This window comes from Patiria miniata, unplaced genomic scaffold (assembly GCF_015706575.1).
Source record: "Patiria miniata isolate m_02_andy unplaced genomic scaffold, ASM1570657v1 HiC_scaffold_24, whole genome shotgun sequence".
NCBI classification, from domain to species: domain Eukaryota; kingdom Metazoa; phylum Echinodermata; class Asteroidea; order Valvatida; family Asterinidae; genus Patiria; species Patiria miniata.
This window is the reverse complement of record NW_024037063.1, coordinates 12,148,938-12,160,463: the sequence shown is the minus strand read 5'-3', so window position 1 is coordinate 12,160,463 and position 11,526 is coordinate 12,148,938. Positions and strand designations below refer to the sequence as shown.

The 11,526-nt window shown below is 44.1% G+C and overlaps 1 protein-coding gene across 1 annotated transcript; it reads left to right on the top strand.

Moving 5' to 3' along the window:
* Positions 1-4,304: 4,304 nt before the first annotated feature.
* Positions 4,305-9,988, top strand: LOC119731982. Its single transcript, XM_038205324.1, has 2 exons — positions 4,305-5,829; positions 5,871-9,988. Exons 1-2 carry the CDS (start codon positions 4,305-4,307, stop codon positions 9,986-9,988), a joined length of 5,643 nt encoding a protein of 1,880 aa, XP_038061252.1.
* Positions 9,989-11,526: the final 1,538 nt, after the last annotated feature.

Below are 11,526 nucleotides of genomic sequence, written 5' to 3'. Positions count from 1 at the left end.
ATTAGAGTATATTTCGGTCTCACATCAATACGGGCGATTCACAATAGTGCGCCTCCAAGAGTTTGCAACGCGTTGGCCAATCACAATGCGCGAAATCAGTCGACAATTTCCAAACGTGCATTGGGTCTACCTATTTTGTGCATTGTAATTGGCCAACGCGTTGCAAACTCTTGGAGGCGCACTATTGTGAAGCGACCGTATTCGCGTATAAAGTTATCTACCATATGTTGAACGCTTTTCAGCGACTTCCACTGTTGCCTGTTAAGGTGAATGCCTTTAACGATGGGATACAATCCCTCTGAAGTGAAATGTTCTGACGTCAACAATGATATTTTCCTCAAAAGTACAGATACTGATAAATATATTTCCGGTTAAAGGGAGAATGTGATCACAACCAAACTCCCGAGACGCACTGGGTTTGTAGACATTTACAGTCTGTAACACAGAATATGTCGTTGGATCGACGGACGTCAAATTGCACGCATTCTGAACGTCTGAAGGTTGAAATACGAACCAAAAGTTCAGCGTTATTGATATAACCATCATGAAAAACATAACGATGCCTACAGCGCGCACGCAGTTAATTATCCCTCTTTCCATGTCTGTATCAAAACCTTCAACTTGTACCACTACTTCGGACACAATCATTCATACGCGATGTGCGTTATATGACACTGCTGACACCCGATTATTATTTTTTCGAACTTTTATATAGGTTTTTCCGGCCAATTTCCTAAACTGTTCATTCACTTCTGAAAATAGGTAATTCGTTTTCGTCTGAATTTGAATGCAAATCTTTAATCTCATTTCAATTCAACAGAAGACCAATAGTATTCGTCTTCCGTGCATTCGGTTTTGAGAAACAGAAGGCCAATTACGTATATGCATTCATTTACGCAAGCATACTTTTTCGTGCAGAATTCTGGCATACAATTTCGTGAATGTGCAATCAAAAGTACGTTTTTTTCATTCAAAATAGCAGATTGCATCACATAAATTACGTTTTTTCATTCAAAATAGCAGATTGCATCACATAACATTAAACTAAGAGTGACCAAGGTTTGAAATCGCCCACTAAAAAGCGAAAAGGAAGTCTTGTTAACGAATTTGAATGGGCATAAACGAAAGGTGCTGCTCAAACACCTAATTGATTGAACTAAAATGGAATCGAATGCTCTGGTAGCGAAAATGAACGCGTGTTCAGAGCGATTTTCAAATTCAGACGAAAATGAATGACCGATTTTCAGAAGTGAATGAACATTTTAGGAAATTGGACGTTAAAACCTATAGTTAGAGTGTTTCCAATTAACAAGGCAATAGAAACTTTGTGCTCATTCATTAAATATATTTTCATGCATTTGCTTATAAATATCTGCCCTGGATAGTCCAAGCGTCACTTATTACAGTCTCACTTTCCAAGGATTATCTACTGCCGGCCACACAACTGGCCGTGTTCACTGCCGTTCCCGTTGCACCACCGAATGAAATTCATAACTATACTGCATTGAAATTTTATATTTCCCCCCATACATTATGCAATCTTTCCCATAGAAAAGGTCAAACTGTACTCGGTTCCTTACCCTCACCTATCCCCTATTCATTTCCATCCACACAAAAGGTCAAATTGTGCCATCATTTCTTAACCTCATCAATTAATATTTATATCTGTATTTACATATTTACATATGTATGTGACCTTTACATATTTCTTTGCCAAAGGTCAAACTGTACCAGACAGGCCACCTACACTACTCTGCTTAAGGGTTCCATCACAAGGGAACCTTCACACGAAGTTTTGTGTTCCTTTGAACCCCTCCCCGAGCCTGGAGAAATCAATTGTAGCTATAGATCGTTTGAATGAGGCGTGTGCTATTATTAAATAGGAGAGGACCTCTGGGTGCATTCATTGGTTATGAAATAAGATTTAAAAAGCACATCAACGTCGGCTGCTGCATGTATTCGACGTTTTGTTTGAAACTGTGACCAAATGCAACAGGTTCCATACACAAATGAGATCAAATCCCCCTGGCAAAATCTTAATACGCAAGTAAGTGCGAGGGATCTTGCTTTCTAAAGGGACGCCACCGCTTACGTGGTCATGCCTGGGTTTTCTTATAAAACTTTTTATTCATTTAATAACTTTTGCAAATATTTACTTTTAGGAAAGCTGTGATAAAGATGTGCCGAACGTAAATGGGCAGACTGCACTTCACTTGGCCACGGACTGTTGCAACAGCAAAAGTGTCGAGATTCTTTTGAACAAAGTTTCAAACGTGAACGCCCAAGACAAAGCAGGAGACACCTGCATGCATCTGCTCATGATCAAAGTAAAGGTTATCTTTCATGTACTTACATTTTAGGGATTGCTGGGTGCAGTGTAAAACGTTTCTTTTCACACAGTTAAGGTGACATCTAGAACCTGTGTAGAAACAATTTATAGAAAAAGGTTGTTTAATCTAAGCTTACCTATTATTCCAATGAACAAAAATGGTGCATGGCTCAATATTTTGCAAAGGCCTTTATTTATTTACGACCTGCTTTAAAACTCAACATTCAGTATTTAACAAGAATAGACCAACAAGCATATTCTAATAAGCACTCACAATTTGTTTAGACCTACCTAAACCCTTAAAGGGCCGACTTTCCCCGCTTTTCGACAAACACTGTTTCGATTACTTTACCGCACATGACATAAAATTACCGAAACGGCCGTATGTTTGTACAAAAACATACGTAAATCTAGTTGGCTTTGTTTTTGTTCTCATTTTTTTGGCTTTTACGCATAGTTGTGGAAAAGTCTTTCTCTTTGTTCTCACTTTTTTGGGCTTTCCGCATAATTGCGGAAAAGCCTTTCTTTTTGTTCTAATGTCTTGGCTTTTCGCATAGTTGTGGAAAAGCCTTTCTTTTTGTGCTGTGTTTTCTTTCTTATTTTTGTTCCCTGGAAATTCCCATTGACTTTGTACACGTCTTTTCTCAAGGCAACTTTTGGCATTGATCAGCAAAGGCATAGTCCTTATAGCATAGTTGTGTTCCGAAGGGTGACGTAATCATGACGTCATCATGGGTCAAGTGACGTCACGTTAAAGATTAATAGATTTAATCTTTGAAAATCAATATTAAATCAGCAGTTAGAGACCCCAACTTGACGTTGTGGGAATTGATAGAATAATCCTGGATCTTCATTTTACCTGGCGTGAGCAAAATCACGTGACTCTTCCTTCCGGTCCAAACCGGAAGTAACTCAAAGTGATAGAATAATCCTGGATCTTCATTTTACCTGGCGTGAGCAAAATCACGTGACTCTTCCTTCCGGTCCAAACCGGAAGTAACTCGAAGTGCCTTATATCTTAAAATTGCATACTAGTACCATTATCTAGCTAAGTCTCCTGACGATCGGGCTTTCCCTTATATGTGTTTTCAAAAATCAGACGTGAATTTGCTTGCTACATTGTTAGTCTGTGGTTAGGTTGTTGTAGCGGACGTTGTGTATTATTTACCTTTTCTTATTATTTTTGTCATTAATTAATACCATTTAACCATCTTTAGGTTTAGAAAATATGTTATCCTCATTATCTAGCTTAGACCATGTACATGTACAATTTAGATGTACAATTTAGTGTAAGATCCCTTGACCACAGTCCCCGATCCCTGCACGACCTTGTTTCGCCCAACTCTGCCAGGCCTGGGTGGCGGTCCCCATAGCAACCTCCCCCTACTCCAGACCAAAACATTCCCTAAGGCGCCATAATTCACCCTGTTAGGACACTGTCTGTGCATTGACCATAGTTTTAGCCCATTTTCCCATCATTCTGTTGCTAGTGTCCAAACCTACAACACCTGCTTTTATACACCGTTATTAGTATACATAGTTAGTTTTCACACCGTTAGACACACCGTTAGACACCCAATTTTGGCAACACCCCCAGCGTAGTAAGTACATAGTTTTTCTTCATTTATCTATAGTTTAATTATTACTAGTTTAATATCTAATTGTTTATTTCCTTTTTGTGTACCCAATTTGCTTTAATCTACCATTTATATTAGTTTATAATTTCCTTTTATATTTTGTTGTTTTTCAGCAAAACCTTCCTTACTTCCGAATTATTCCTACCGTACTTCCATCCTACATCAGAACATCAAACCTCATTTCTGCAATTGATTGTGAACTGTAAATAAAGACTTAAAGGAAGCGTATATTGTACCATGGGACAAAATTCTTCACAACCATATAACGCAAGTCTATAGCTGTAGTCGGCTATATTAGTTTTGTACGTTCTCTGGAATTTCTATGAGACTTTCCCGTTATGGATAACATCAATAATGAGAACGATGGCGTTGGAGAACCTACAGTGGATCATGAGGGATTCCACAGTATCAATGTCGGTGATATCATGAACGATGGCGTTGGAGAACCTACCGAAGAACATGGGGGAGTCGACGATATCAATGTCGGAGACTCTGCCAGCCAGCATGGCTACCATTTACACCAACTCTTCCATGCCAGATCAACTACTTCATCAGTGAAGTCATCGACCTCCAGTGCCCACATCAAAGCCAAGGCAGAAAAGGCTGCACTTGAGGCAGAGGCCAAGGCCATGGAGGAGGAGAATGCCCTTGAACTTGAAACTCTTCAAGTTCAAATCAAAACCCAGCATCGCCATCTCAAATTAGAGCAGAGAAGACGAGAAATTGAGCTGAAGGTGAAATATGCCAGAGCCGATGCTCTTGCAAGGACATATGCTGAAGCTGCGGAGGCAAATTCAGAAGTGTGTTTCAAAATAAACCCTACACCCCAACCTACACCGAAGCGCCCTCTGGAACATGAGCATACCCCATTGCAGTCTCCACAGCCCAGTTATGTACCAACACCATTCACCATTCCCACACCCGCTGCTGCTCCATCAAACCAATTGCAACCCGACACAGGATACCTACTACACGAACTGATCAGAGACACGCGCGTTCATCAGCAATCCCTGGTGGAGGCACTTCAACTTCCCAAGGCGGAACTCACAACATTCGATGGCGATCCACTTAAGTACTGGACATTCATCCGTGAGTTCCAGAACACCGTTGCAAGGGAGACAGTAAGTGACGGTGCCAAATTGACACGTCTGCTTCAGTACTGCACCGGAAGGGCAAAGCAACTTCTCCGGTGCTGCACCGTGAAGGAACCCTCAGAGGGTTATACTCTAGCACTCCGTCTCCTCAAGGAGAGATACGGCGATGAGCACACCATATCACAATCATGGATTGACAAGGTGACAATGAGGCCCAATGTCACAGACAACCAATCCCTGCAAGATCTCGCAGATGATTTGCGATGCTGTCGTGAGACACTTGACACCATGGGGTACCTCAACGAATTAAACAACAGAAGCAACCTACTCCTCATTGTTGACAAGCTACCATACCACCTGAAAACCAGATGGCTACGAGAGGTACACAAAATAAAGAGCACCAAATCTAGACCCCCAAATATTGATGACGTCACGCAGTTTGTGACAACGGCAGCCGAGGAGGTTCGAGACCCTGTCTTTGGCAAAATCATCCAGAGAGGATCAACCAGAGGAGACACCAAGCCAAAGGTTAACAAGTCATGTGACCGACGGACGAATTTTGGCGTCCAAACCACATCTGCAGTGACAAACCCTATTGACAAACCCAAACCAAAGCCAACCTCACTCCCTCTTGATCCCTGCCCCAGTTGCGGACAAAACCACCACCTCAACCAATGCAACAAATTCAAGGCACTCAGAGTTAAGGACCGGCTTGCCTTTGTGCAGGGCAAGAGACTCTGTGTCAACTGCTACAAGCCTGGACATTTGGGTAAGGACTGTAAGGACGACCCTTTGTGTGCTCAATCCAAGGATGCGGCAAAAAACACAACAAGTACCTGCACCTCCCACGCCCGCAAAACGACCCACGTTCCTCAGGGGCCACCGACAATGGCCAATCTACAACAGGTGGGTCTTCAAGCTCATCCCAAGCTCAACCCGCAGACAATCCCATAATTGTCTGTAACTCCACTGGGGTCGGCGCTGGAAAGATTGCACTACCCATAGTTCCCGTTAAGGTCAGAGGTCGCGGGGAACAGCAGTTTGTGAAAACCTATGCTCTCTTAGATACCGGTTCCACGCAGAGCTTCTGCTCAGAGGATTTGACACGACGCCTAGGCATCTACGGCAAGGAGGACACCATCAGACTCACTACACTTGACCAGAAAGAAGTTCAAGTACACACCAGTGTCGTCCACCTCGAGGTGGCCGACCTTGATGACACACACCTATATTCGTTGTCTGATGTTCTTACGAGGCCCCAGCTAAACGTCGGCCTCGACAGTCTTGCCGTTCAAGAAGACCTAAGCCTCTGGCCACACCTCAGTGATTTACCGATACCAGATGTCAACATTGACGATGTACACCTTCTTATTGGACAAGACGTCCCAGACATAATGATACCTAGTGAGGTTCGCGCTGGCTCAAAAGGCGAACCTTATGCTACCAAGACCGCTTTGGGATGGACCCTAAATGGTCCAGTAACACACCAGAAGAGGCCGAAGTCTTCATCCTCCTACTTCGTCAAACCAGACATGGATCTTCAACGCCAGGTTGAAAGATTTTGGAGGATTGATGACGTGCAAACCGTGGGCAGTGACAATGAGACGATGTCTGTCAGCCAAACGAAAGTTCTTTCAATTTGGGAGAACTCACTGCACCGTGACGGAGTTAACTACACCATGGACATTCCATTCAAGGAAAGACCACCGCATTTGCCCAATGACAGGTTGATGGCAGAACACCGACTTAAATTGTTGGGTAAGCGTCTTTCCAAGGACCCCTCACTCAAGGAGAAGTACACCAGCGGCATCCATGATCTCCTTCAGAAGGGATATGCAGAGCCAGTTCCTGCGGAGGACATTGATCGAAGAGATGGCTGTGTCTGGTATCTCCCACATCATCCTGTGATCAACCCGCCTAAACCAGACAAGGTTCGCATTGTATATGACTGCGCCGCCCGCTACCAAGGTACCTCACTAAATGATACCGTCTATCAAGGACCTGACCTGACGAACAAGCTTATCGGAGTCCTTCTGCGTTTCAGACAAGAACGCATAGCTCTCATGGCCGACATTGAAGGCATGTTTCATCAGGTTCGTGTGTCCATGGCTGACCGAGACGCCCTTCGTTTCCTTTGGTGGAAGGGAGACGATATTGAGTCCCAACCACTGATGTACCGGATGACAGCTCACTTATTCGGAGGAGTTTGGAGTCCAAGTTGTGCTAACTTCACCTTGAAGCGTGTAGCACAAGATTACCATGAGTTGTACGACACTGCCACCATTGAGACCATAGATCAAAACTTCTATGTTGACGACTGCCTCAAATCCGTTTCTTCCGAAGATGAAGCCACTCGGCTAGTCAGTCATTTACGTGAGTTGCTGGCCCGTGGAGGATTCCGACTGACCAAGTGGTTAAGTAACTCTCGCGCCGTGTTGAAGTCACTACCCCAGGCCGAGTGTGCAAAGGCTGTCACGTCCATGGACCTAGATAAGGAACTACTTCCATCAGAGCGAGCATTGGGAGTACTTTGGAAGATCGAGACAGACACCTTTGGATTTGACACCAACCTAAAAGAGAAACCCGATACCCGAAGAGGATTGCTGAGCGTCACAAGCTCAATATACGACCCACTTGGATTTGTCAGCCCCATCGTCCTAAAAGCAAAGATGATCTTCCAGACACTCTGCCGCCTCAAGATAGGGTGGGACGAGCCTATTCCCAGCACCATTCTCGAGCAGTGGAAACGGTGGTTAACAGATCTGCCGTTGATAGAAGGAATGAAGGTACCAAGATGTGTTAAACCTGTCCACAGTGAAGCCATTGTCAAGGCACAGTTACATCATTTCGCAGATGCGTCCGAACGAGGTTATGGTGCCGTCAGCTACCTACGTCTTACTGACACCGACGGTTGTAATCACTGTTCGTTCGTGATGGCTAAAGCTAAACTTGCACCGCTTAAGACGACTACTATACCTAGACTGGAGATGGCCGCGGCAGTTGTGTCTGTGAAGCTTGACAGAATGATCAAACTCCATATGCAATTACAATTTGCAGAGTCCATCTTTTGGTCTGATAGCATGATTGTCCTCCAATACCTCAGCAATGAAGATAAGCAGTTCCAGACCTATGTCGCCAATCGAATCGCCATGATCCAAGATCAATCCTCTCCAAACCAGTGGAGACATGTTGATTCTGCCTCAAATCCAGCAGATGACGTATCAAGGGGATTGACGGCCCAACAACTCATCGACTGTGAACGCTGGTTGAATGGTCCAGCCTTTCTTCTGAAGGAGGAAGATGCCTGGCCAGTTCAACCAGACTTCAAGTCCCTTCAGCTGCAAGAAGAGGCTGAGGTTAAGAAGGAACCACTGGTATACGCGACCAATACCAACACCACACCAATGTCCGATCCTATGGATGACTTGATTGGCCGCTACTCATCCTGGTACGCTCTGAAGAGAGCACTGGCTTGGGTCCTCCGTGTGAAACAGTTGTTGCGCATGAGAGCTCTCAAGCTGACTGACACAACCACCCTAGCTGGCAAGTCTCTGTCAGTTAAGGAACTCCAAGATGCCGAAGCTGCAATTGTCCGCCACACTCAGCACACTGCGTTCAACGAGGAGCACCTGAAGTCAATTCGCCTTCAAAGGTTGTCCCCCATAACCTCGAACAACGGTATCTTATGTGTCGGCGGACGCCTGACGAATGCCAACATACCACACCAAGCTAAACACCCATGGATCATGCCAAATAAACACCGAGTGACCGAGCTCATCATTCAGCAATACCATCATCAGTATGGACATTCTGGTGGCGAAAGGATCCTCGCTGAGCTACGCCAGAAGTACTGGATCGTAAAGGGGCGCATAGCCGTTAAGCGCGTTCTTCGTCACTGCCTAGAATGCAAGAAGAAGAAGGCAACCCCTGAAACTCAAGTGATGGCGGACCTGCCCAAGGATCGAGTAACCCATGGAGCAGCACCATTCAGCACAGTAGGTGTTGATTTCTTTGGCCCTTTCATGGTGAAGAGAGCCCGCAGTGAGTTGAAGCGATATGGTTGCTTATTCACTTGCCTCACCACTAGAGCCATCCACATAGAGGTCTGCCAGAGCCTAGAAACGGATTCCTTTATAAACGCACTGCAGCGCTTTATAAGTCGCTATGGACAGCCAGCCCAAATCCGCTCGGATAATGGGACCAACTTCGTAGGAGCGCAACGCGAACTTCGTCGTGCTCTACAAGACTGGAACCAGCGCCAAATAGAGAACTACCTGCACCAGCGAGAAGTCCAATGGATTTTTAATCCGCCAGCCGCTTCGCACATGGGTGGAGTTTGGGAACGACAGATACGGACCATTCGCTCTATTCTAGGAAGTCTCCTTCACCAGCAGCTGACTGATGACGAAGGACTAAACACTCTGATGTGTATTGTTGAGGGAATAGTAAACGGACGTCCCATCACAAAGCTTTCAGATGATCCCCAAGATGCCTCACCTCTCACACCCAACCACCTGTTACTCCTTCGATCTGGTCAGACCCTACCACCTGGACACTTCGATGCCAAGGATCTCTATAAGAGACGCTGGCGCCAGGTCCAGTACCTCGCTGATGTCTTCTGGACCCGATGGTTGAAGGAATACCTCCCATCACTGCAGCACCGCCAGAAATGGCTACATCCCCAAAGAAATCTTCAGGTTGGAGACCTTGTTTTGATCCGTCACGAGAGCACCCCACGCAGCAAGTGGCCTTTGGGTCTTATTGTGGCCACGCACCCAGGGAAAGACGGATATGTCCGCTCCGTGCGAGTCAAAACCCAAGCCGGAGTGTATGTTAGACCGACTGACAAGATCTGTCTTCTTGAAGCCGAGTTGACACCACCGACTGCGACGACTGATACCAGCCAGGATGAGAATGATAATGATTAACACTTAGTTATTAGTGAAGCTATTCAGCTTAAGTTTCCTTACATTTTAGGAACTAGTCTTCTTCATCTTAAACCTGCTTAGTATTTCATAGAGAGATTTAGAGCACAACTGTCCTTGACTTTCGTGGATGACACATTCAGATATGTCATCGGGGTCGGACGTTGTGTATTATTTACCTTTTCTTATTATTTTTGTCTTTAATTAATACCATTTAATCATCTTTAGGTTTAGAAAATATGTTATCCTCATTATCTAGCTTAGACCATGTACATGTACAATTTAGATGTACAATTTAGTGTAAGATCCCTTGACCACAGTCCCCGATCCCTGTACGACCTTGTTTCGCCCAACTCTGCTAGGCCTGGGTGGCGGTCCCCATAGCAACCTCCCCCTACTCCAGACCAAAACATTCCCTAAGGCGCCATAATTCACCCTGTTAGGACACTGTCTGTGCATTGACCATAGTTTTAGCCCATTTTCCCATCATTCTGTTGCTAGTGTCCAAACCTACAACACTTGCTTTTATACACCGTTATTTGTATACATAGTTAGTTTTCACACCGTTAGACACACCGTTAGACACCCAATTTTGGCAACACCCCCAGCGTAGTAAGTACATAGTTTTTCTTCATTTATCTTATAGTTTAATTATTACTAGTATAATATCTAATTGTTTATTTCCTTTTTGTGTACCCAATTTGCTTTACTCTACCATTTATATTAGTTTATAATTTCCCTTTATATTTTGTTGTTTTTCAGCAAAACCTTCCTTACTTCCGAATCATTCCTACCGTACTTCCATCCTACATCAGAACATCAAACCTCATTTCTGCAATTGATTGTGAACTGTAAATAAAGACTTAAAGGAAGCGTATATTGTACCATGGGACAAAATTCTTCACAACCATATAACGCAAGTCTATAGCTGTAGTCGGCTATAGTTGTACTTCACACAAAAAGTGCAGGTGAAGTCATAACATTTTAGAGCGCCCTCTAGTGGCAGGTTGAACACATTTGTAAAGGAGTTTTCAGTAATCTGGCGGTCAGTCTTTTACAGGGCTGACAAAACACCAGTTACTGCCAAATCTGAATTGACATCATAATGACGCCATCAACAAATTTTCTTATATTTTTCATCTGTCGGCGGTAGCTCAAAAAACTTTTTATGAACTTTGAACAAAACATATTATTTACATGACTGCACATTGGAAAAACACAAAGTCAATGCAAAATAATAAATGGAAAAGCCCCTTATTTTCAAACAGACATAGACCTCTAATTTTTCATTTTGGCTGTTTCGGCAACCAGCCGAAACAGCCTTTGTTTTCGATAAAGTTTTTTTCTTCTTTTTTCCCCCTTCTTTTTCAGCCATTCCCATAGCATTGGTACACGTTTTCATCGTAGAAGGCACATTGGGCAATAAAATCAACCCGATCGACTCGGTACACACTTAGTCCAGCATCTGAAAATGTGTGCCAAACATTGACGTCATCAAGACATTATCACGTGGCCCTGGACGTCACAATATAGGTGGATAT

Bases quoted from the DNA above. Each gene is read 5' to 3' on its own strand.
- LOC119731982 (XM_038205324.1), top strand. From the start codon at position 4,305: ATGGATAACATCAATAATGAGAACGATGGCGTTGGAGAACCTACAGTG. The intron at 5,830-5,870 runs GTAAGGACTGTA...GCTCAATCCAAG, and splicing joins CTACAAGCCTGGACATTTGG to GATGCGGCAAAAAACACAAC.